A 9,253-nucleotide genomic window follows, 5' to 3' on the forward strand; every position below is an offset into this window, starting at 1 on the left:
AGAGGAACCGCCAAACTGATTTCCAGAGTGGTTGTACCAGCTTGCAATCCCACCAGCAATGAAGGAGTAGAACAAGGCATTATTGGATAAAGCTCCTTAAAGTGCCTGGTATATGACAATTTATTTGTTGAAAATAAAAATCTGGGGGCTGGAGAGTTGGCTCAGCGGTTAAGACCACTGACTGCTCTTCTGGAAGGCCCTGAGTTCAAATCCCAGTAACCACATGATGGCTCACAACCATTCGTAATGAGATCTGATGCCCTCTTCTGGTGTGTCTGAACACAGCTACAGTGTACTTACGTATAATAATAAATAAATCTTTAAAAAAATAAAATAAAAATAAAAATCTGGTATGTGCTTTATAATCCCAGCACTGGGTAGGTAGAGACAGGAGCATCTCTGGGGCTCAAAGGTCAGCCAGTTTGGTTTATTTGGGGAATACCAGGTTCCAGTGAAAGACCATGTCTCAAAAATGGATGGCTCTTGAAGAATAACACCAAGGTACACACACACACACACACACACACACACACGGGGGGGGGGGGGGGGGGATGCAAGGACACCTAGACACACAGATTGCATAGGGGAACTGAACCAAATTCAGAACCACTCCCACAAGCAACCTATGGGAAAAGATTTTTGGTAGTTAAGAATTGCACGATCTCTATAGATCTTCCTTATGGCCCTCAAACTTCCAAAGGGGGCAGAGTTTGTATTCCCATAGAAATGAGCAAATATTTTTTTAATTGATGACTAGTCATTTTATTCCCTGACAATATATTCCCAGTGTGAGAGAAAGGTGAGGAGAGGTGCTGGAAGTGTGAGACCGGCACTGCTGAATCTAGGCTGGCACACTTCTCACCACTGGTGTGCTGTTTACAGATCAGACTGCTCACGTGGGGCAGAAGGGATCCTGTATCCCAGCCGAGACAGCACTGGGAACTGTCACAGGAGAAGTACTAAGCATTTCGGCTCCTCTCCTTATCATACCCAGTCAAGAAGTGAGCAGGAGCCATTCAGGGAATATTATAGGTGTTACAGCTGGGAGTAAACTGACCACTGGGTGCCATCTTTCAATATATGCATCGTATGCATGTGAATTCTTCCCTTGTGTCACCGGCTCATTGTAAAAGCTATGTACCAAGGATACTGATGAAGCCCAGATACAGGCATAGAGACACAGATCAAGGTGTCTGGGAATGGATATGGTGTTTCCCTGTTGTCTCTGACCATGCCACGCTTCCAGAACCTTTTGTTCAGAGATCTAGAGGCTTTTCCAGGCATTCTTTTGTATTTTTTATGGATGCTTCCTTACAGAGGTTTAATTGATTTAGTCACTGGGCTCTGAGGATGAACCTAGCCTTGAGCCAGAATCCGCTATGCAAGGATGTGTGAAGTCAAAAAGCCCAACCCTCTACACCTACTTGGCTCTAGAGAGTACAGGACCTACCCTGTAGCTATCATTAGCCAGGAAAGACACCTCTCACTTTTGAGCATTGTAAGATTAGGGACTATATGGTAAGAAGTAGAAGGGACAGAGACTAAACCTATAAGTCAGTTACTTTCCTCCTTGCCGAGACAAAATACCTGATAAAAGCAACTGGAGGAAGAGAAGGGGCTGTTTTGGCTCACAGTGTGAGGGTGCAGTCCATCACGGTAGAAAAGGCACAAGGATTGTGGTCACATTGTCCACAATCAGGGAGCTCCAAGAGATGGGTGCTGGTAGTCAGGTTACTTTCTGCTTGTTATTCTCTTCAGGATCCCAGCCCATGGAACAACTTCACCCATACTTAGGGCAGGTCTCCTTTGTTAACCTAATCTAAAAACTGTCTTACACACATGCCCAGGAGGTGTGTGTGTGTGTGTGTGTGTGTGTGTGTAATTTTAAATCCCACCAAGTTGACTATAAAATCACCACTGGTACATTTTACATCAGTCAATCCCTGCACTGTGAACTCAGATCACTTGCAAGAGTCTGACTCCTGCCTAAGGAACAGAGTGCCAGGCACACACGGGCACAGAAGAGCCACAGACTGGGCAGAGTGAACTTTCAGTCTCTTGATAGTTCTGCTCCCTGGCTGTGGGGGTCAGCTGCAGTGGCAGAGCATCGCTGATGAAAGATACACATTCAGCTGTGTCTCCAAGCTGGTCTTTGAGGAAAGAAAGGCGTGTTTAGGGCTGCTGCTGGCACAAGTCAATGGCCCCTGTGTGGTCACTTGGAGGCCAGCACTCCAGCTGTCTGTGATCTCCAAGGAAGAGCCTCATTCCTCACAGGGTTTGCCTGACCCAAATAACTAACTAGCTCTAGACACGTGGAGGGATATTTTCTTAAACGTTCTCATCAGTGCAAAGTTGAAGACTTCATAGTGAATGAGTAAAAATGTATGTCCCTGAGCAAGGGGGAAAATATCAAATAATAGCCCCACTGTGTGGGAATTTACTAGATAGGTCAAGCTAAGCAACTGTTTTAGATGATTAAGGATCTAAAATTGGGAGAATGGTTAGCTAGCTAACTGAATAAGGGCATATCTAAGCAGAATACAATGCCACCATTATCTGTGGTAACCCAGAAGACCACATGGCTTGCCAAGGGCTTGGAAGTGGGGGTGAAGGCAAACTAGACTGGGTTGGATGGCTGTGCATGGAACTGAAGAGAGGTGTCACTGTTGTGCCTGGGGTCTGCAAGGTTCCTATCTGGACTTTGTTCATGCTCTTGTCAGCAGCCCATCCCCTCTCCTGGCCTGGAACATCCCTTGCTGCTGTTGACCCATCTATATATGTTCCTGTCTGCCTTGATACCTTCAGTTCTTACCTTCTAGAGTACCTCCCTCTCCCATCTTCCTTCTGTCCCTTTGTCTGTTGCAGCCCCCACCCTCTCAGTGTGACACTGATCCCCAACTTGTGTCTCCCTAGAAAATTAAAGAGATAACCTACATGCATTCAGAAGGTATCTTGGCCGGAGAGCTGAAGCACGGGCCCCTTGCTCTTGTCGACAAGCAGATGCCAGTCATTATGGTCATCATGAAGGATCCTTGCTTTGCCAAGTGCCAGAATGCCCTGCAGCAGGTCACCGCTCGCCAGGTGAGGGCTCTCCAAGGGACTGACATCCCTACTCTCCTGTTCCATACCACACATGCCCATCTCAGCCAATGCTGTCATCACTAGCTGCTGTCTGTGGGCACGACCACACTCTGTGCTGTCCCCTTCTGTTTACATTTATCTTTTAATGTGGAGAAGGGGCAGGTATGTGCCATGGCAGATGTGTAGAGGTCAGAGGACAACTTGCAGGAGTCAGTTCTCTCCCTTACCATGTGGGTTCTGGGGCTGGAATTCAGGTCTTCAGGCTTGTTGACAGAGATATATCCACTAAGTCATCTCACTGGCCTATTAGGCCCTTTCGAATACCATGCAAATTTGGCAGGGAACTAGTGATCCTGAGGTCATATCCTCCAGCTCCTTAGTGAGGGGCCAGTGAGCAGTCTCTCTCTGAGCTGCCCTGGATCCTAGGGCTAGAGACAGAGGAGGTGCTTCTGAGGCAGCGTCTTAGGGGAGGAGTTTCCTTCCGAGGTTGCTGTAATGTAATTTTAACGCTAACTTTGCAGAGTTAGGTCAGTCTTCAGAGAGCAAGTACACAGTTCTTCATAAGACGCCCTCCCTCATCCGAACCCACACATTAGGAACTAATGGGCACCCAAGCCTCAGACTGGAGGCAAATTTGGAGGTTCCCCAAAACCCCTCATGTTCAGGAACTCTCTGGAACAACTCACAGAACCTAGGAAAGTGGAGTGTTTACTATTAAAGTATTAGAGTGGATTCCAGTTAGGGCCTGCCCCAGAGGAGAGAGCCTAGTGTAAAGGTCTGAGATGTCCTTACAATGCGTGCCCCTCCAGGTACATTGATGCCTGTTAGCGGGGAGCCCCCTTGAGCTCCTTCAAGACTTTCCTTGTGCATTCATTACGAAGACATAATGACTAAATCATTGACCATGCGATAGAACTTGCTGTGCAGCCTTGCTTCTGGTTTGTGGTGACTCAAAGCTTCAACTTTCTAATCACAGTTTATCTTTCTAGCATAGTCAGTCCCCATCCTGAGACTGAGTTATCTTGTTAGCAATAAACTCAAGTATCATCCAAGGGTAGTCAAGGGATCCAGTGTGAACAGTGACACTTCTAATTGCTCAAAGTCCAAAGGTAGGTTGGCGCCCTCCCAAGAACTAACCAGCCAGATCAATTATTCTCTGGCCTCGTGGAGATTGGAGGAGAGACGACTTAGATTCATGAAGTCACAGGTAGATAAATTCCAGTAAGGTGCTTAAGCCAGCCACACTGCCACAGATCTCACCATAGTGGTTAGAGAGCTAGTATTGACACAATTGTGTGGTTTCCTACTGAAATCTCTCTCAAAGCTTCCCATCAGACTACAGTGACCTCTCTCCCATTCTGCATTATGGAACTGCTGAGTTCCAGGTGTTCTATCTGCCCTGATTCTCACTTTTGCCAAGCTCTTCTTTCCTCTGAGCCTTTCTTTGCACTGGCTCTTCCTATTGCTTTGTGGGAAGGGGAAGGAGAAGTTTCCACACAAATACTTTCATAATCCAATGTAAAGAGCAACCTGGCTCTTTCTATGTAGCCAAGGCTGGCTTGAACTTGCTATGTAGACTAGGCTTGCTTAGCTCTGCCCTCCCAAACTTTCCTAGTTACTTCTCAGTTGTTAAAACCTTGATAAAAGCAATTTAAGGATCTATTTGGGTTCACAGCTCAGGGATATAGCCTGTTGTGGTAGTAGAAGTTTGAGGAAGCAGCTAATCCAACTGCATTTTCTAGTCCTCAGTTTACCTTCTCCTTTCTATGCAGTCCAGGACCCAAGCCCAGGGAGTGATGCTGCCCACTTTCAGAATGCATTATCTCATCTCAATTGACATAATCTAGATAATTCCACACAGATGTGCTTGGGGGCCTGTCTCCTAGGTGATTCTAGATCTGGTCAAGTTGACAGTCAATGTTAACATCATATAAAACATCACTTTCTCTCACTCATGTTTTATTTTCCCTGTGGCATTTCCCCAAAATTCACCTTTGCTCATGATTCTTTTTTCATCGCTGGATTATGAAGTGTTAGAAGTAGATCAGGTCAAGGCATCTGTGAAGCTACAACAAATGGATGCTAAATGATGGTGCAAGGTGCATTTACCTGACCAGAAGAGGGGAATAAATACACCAAGAAGCACAACTGTCCTTTACACGTGTCATACACATGACCTCAGTGGTACTGTCACCAGTGCTGAAAATTCCAGAAAATTCCAGAAACTATTTGCAGTGCAGGAGAGGGTTTACTTCTTTCAGAAACACGGTACTTTATGATCCTCTCTCTCTGCTTTAGGGCCGCCCAATCATACTGTGTTCCAAGGATGACACTGAGAGTTCCAAGTTTGCATATAAAACCATTGAACTTCCCCACACGGTGGACTGTCTCCAGGGTATCCTGAGCGTGATCCCACTCCAGCTTCTGTCCTTCCACCTGGCTGTCCTACGAGGTTATGATGTAAGTCTATAAAGTTTGCACAAGCACAGCCAAGGGTTAAAACAGGAAGCTAACAGTTCTTTCTTACTGATGCATTGTTGCTTTTTATTGAACTTAAATATAGTTATGGGCACAGGGTACCATTTCAGTGCATAGATATGTCATTGTGCTGTTTGCAATGGACAAGTTGGGTTTTTTGTTTGTTTGTTTGTTTTTAAACTTATTTGGATTAGATACTCATTGGAGAAATGATACCATTTAAACTAACTTTCATTTTAATGTTGTTTAGATTCCCTAAGAGCTGCCAAAATAAATAAATAAATAAATAATACATAAATACATACATAAATATATAAATAAAAATTTCAAGGCAGGCCTGGTGAAACAGGGTTAGAAGCCAGCATGCAGAAGGCAAAGGCAGGCAAATTACAAATGTGAGGCAGCCTGTACTACAAAGAGAGACCCAAATACAAACAAAGAAAAATTACTACTGTTAGCAAAGTTAAGATTCTGTTTCTTTCTTGTATTATACTAAGTTTTTTTTTTTTATCTTTATGAATGTGTTAGGGACAACATTCAATTGTTGTGTAGTATTCCTTTGAAATCTTTTTATTTTTGCATTTTTATTTATATGCCTGTATGTATGTCTATGCAACTATATGCTACATGTATAGAGTTCTCCCAGAAGCCCAAAGAGGCCATCAGATCCCCCTGGAACTAACGTGGTAGGTTGTTGTGAGCCACTGATGTGGGTGCTTGAACCCTAATTCAGGTACAGCAAAGCACTTTAACCTCCTGAGGCATTTCTGTGGCTGCCATTATGAGCTTTTAACACGGCTTACTGAATGATTACTAAAGAGGCTGCTGTTCCCAATTTTTCATTTTTATAAGTAGTACCACAGTGAACATGTTTGTCTGCACACCTTTGTCCCACATTTAAGATCTAGCCTTGTGGAGAAAATGATTTGACATTTTGAGACTGCTAGCATCCAGATTACACCTCAGAAAAGAAATGACTTATCCCACCAGCAAATGTGTAAGAATACAATTAACTGTGCAAAAAAAAAAAAAAAAAAAAAAAAAATAGATCCTATGTTACAATCTTAGTTTGAGAAGCTTATAAAACTATAATAATCCAAAGAACAATATCTTAGACACACCTAAATGTATATCATCCAAATTGATACTTGACAATTTTTTATTGTATTTGTTTCATTTTTTCTTAACATGTAAATAAGACATATTTTTGCAGACCAGTGGAAGCCGACTCTCTTACCTATCTCCAACCATATTTCCTTCTCAGTCTCTAAGTACAGTCTTGTGAAATTCATGTGTATGCCTCCAAAAACATGAATTCTTTTCATTAATTCATTTTTTCTGGTGCTGGCAGTCAAACAAAGGTCTTACATGAGCTATCTCTGAGGTACACCCCGATTCTAAAAACGTAGATTTTGTTTTTGTTTGTTCTTTTTATTTTCTGTTTACTGAAGCTTTATGCTTTGTTTTGATTTGGTTTGGTTTTTCAAGACAGGGTTTCTCTGTATACCCTGGGCTGTCCTGGTTCTCTAGACCAGGCTGACCTCAAACTTCACAGAGATCCACCTGTCTCTGCCTCCCGAGTGCTGGGATTAAAGGTGTGTACCACCACCGATCATCGAAGCTTTATTCTTAATTGTGTATATGCCTGTGTGGTTTTGTGTACTTGAGTACCTGAGTGCAGAAACAGCATGTTACTGGCACCTGTGAGATAATCAACAAAGTGCTATGTGGTAGAGGCTGGCCTAGAGGCTGGCTGGCCTTGAACTTCTGATCCTCCTGCTATCCAAGCTTGTATACATCTGTGCCTGCTTTATGAGGTGCTGGAGATGGAACCCATGGCTAAGCTTCATCCTTTGCCCTCTTGTCTTTCTTTTTAGGTTGACTTTCCCAGAAACCTAGCCAAGTCTGTCACTGTGGAGTGAGAACAGGACTTCTATGATAAGACGGTCGTCACCTGCAGTCTGACTCAAGACCTGAACCAACTGCAAAGATTCCACATGGGAAAGGAAGTGGGCCTCCATGGGCCCCTCATGCTTCCAGTAGAGCTTAACAGCTTTGACGTGCCTTGTACCCAAAGTGCTTTGCTTACAGCAAATGCTGTTTCTCTGTGTTCTGACGTCACTGAGGAGAAGGGATTGTTTACACACGGGGATCAGAGCAGACTTTCCACTACTGTGCAATAGAGATACCGCTCTCTTCAGAGTAACTGTGAACCTTTTTTAACCAACACTAGCTAGTTTTAAAAGTCAAAATATTTATAATGACGATTGTATAGCTTTTAAGTTATTTTTCTAAGGTGTGGCTTTCGATAGCCACGGTAACGCCCTAGACCATGCATCTGGGGTACCCAGAGTGCAGTCTCCCGACACACTCATGGCAGGTGTCATTCATCTCAGTTTGGGGCACTAGGCATGAGCCCTTTGTCCTCTTTCTCCTTGTTCTCACTCCACAAGCTGCTCCTGATCCCTGTCCCCTGACATCAATGCGTCCCCTTTACCCTCTCCCCGTGCTTCCTTTGAGCCCAGTTAAAGTCTCTCCTTCTTTCAATATTCTCAGACGGACTCAAATTCCTCAGCTCTCTGAATTCTGCTTAATCAGTTTATGGTTCTTTTGTAAGCCCAGGTAGCACTTTGATCCCAGCTCCCTTCTCACCGTAACCACCAGCCTGAAATGCCCCACACAAGAGGGTGGTTTTGTGAGGGCTGCCCTGCTCTATTTAAAAGCGTGCACAATCAATGTACTATGCAATTTTACAATAAAAACAGTGCAGCTTTTTTTTTTCATCTTGTTTGTTTGAATTTGGTTAACCTCCTTTTCTTTACATCTGAGGGTCTAATGGGAATAGTCTCATCATTACCGGTGCAGATAGGAGTTGAATGTGTCCCCCAGTGGTTCATTTGAATGTTGTATGTTGAATTTTTCTTTTTCTTTTCTTTTTTCTTTTGTTTTTTGTTTTTTGTTTTTTTGAGACAGGGTTTCTCTGTGTAGCCCTAGCTGTCCTGGAACTCACTCTGTAGACCAGGCTAGCCTTGAACTCAGAAATCTGCCTGCCTCTGCCTCCCAAGTGCTGGGATTAAAGGCCGCTGCCTAGCCTCATGGTTGAATTTAATCCTTTATGAGAGGAGGTATTTTCCATTGCTCTAGAGACTGAGAAATCCAAGATCAAGGCACTAGCTGTTTTGGTATGTGGAAGAATCTGCTTCTTCGTCCCTACCAGAAAGCCTCTTTGTATTATTTCACTGTGGAAGAGGCACGTGAGCTCCTAGGCTTCTTTTAAAAGTACTGATTCTACCAGGTGTGGTTGCACATGCCTTTAATCCCAGCACTTGGGAGGCAAAGGCAGGCAGATCTCTGAGTTCAAGGCCAACCTGGTCTACAAAATGAGTTCTAGAACAGCTAGACCTACACAGAGAAACCCTGTCTCCAAAACCCAACACCCTCCCCACACCCCCCCTCAAAAGGCACTGATTTCCATTCATTCTATAAAGGCCAGACTTTTGTGTATGTGCATCTTTGTATGTGTGTAGGAGCATATGGGTGTACAGAGGTTGACACTGGGTGTCTTTCTGGATTGCTCTGCATTTGACTGAGGCGGGATTTCTCTCTGAGCCCACAGTTTGCTGGTTTGGCTAGTGTAGCCAACTAGTATGTCCTGGAGCCCCCCATCTCTCCTTCCTTAGTACTGGGGTTGCAG

The 9,253-nt window shown here is 44.1% G+C and overlaps 1 protein-coding gene across 1 annotated transcript in view; it reads left to right on the top strand.

Annotated features, from left to right (window-relative positions):
- Positions 1–8,335, top strand: part of Gfpt2 (glutamine-fructose-6-phosphate transaminase 2) — a 50,018-nt gene extending 41,683 nt beyond the window's left edge. The window contains exons 17-19 of the mRNA XM_031352899.1: positions 2,914–3,081; positions 5,380–5,541; positions 7,437–8,335. Coding sequence (XP_031208759.1) covers positions 2,914–3,081; positions 5,380–5,541; positions 7,437–7,481 — 375 coding nt within the window. The 3' untranslated portion in view covers positions 7,482–8,335. The remainder of the gene's footprint in view (positions 1–2,913; positions 3,082–5,379; positions 5,542–7,436) is intronic.
- The last annotated feature ends 918 nt before the right edge of the window (positions 8,336–9,253 follow it).

The sequence above is a fragment of the Mastomys coucha genome, unplaced genomic scaffold (assembly GCF_008632895.1).
Source record: "Mastomys coucha isolate ucsf_1 unplaced genomic scaffold, UCSF_Mcou_1 pScaffold5, whole genome shotgun sequence".
Classification (NCBI taxonomy): Eukaryota; Metazoa; Chordata; class Mammalia; order Rodentia; family Muridae; genus Mastomys; species Mastomys coucha.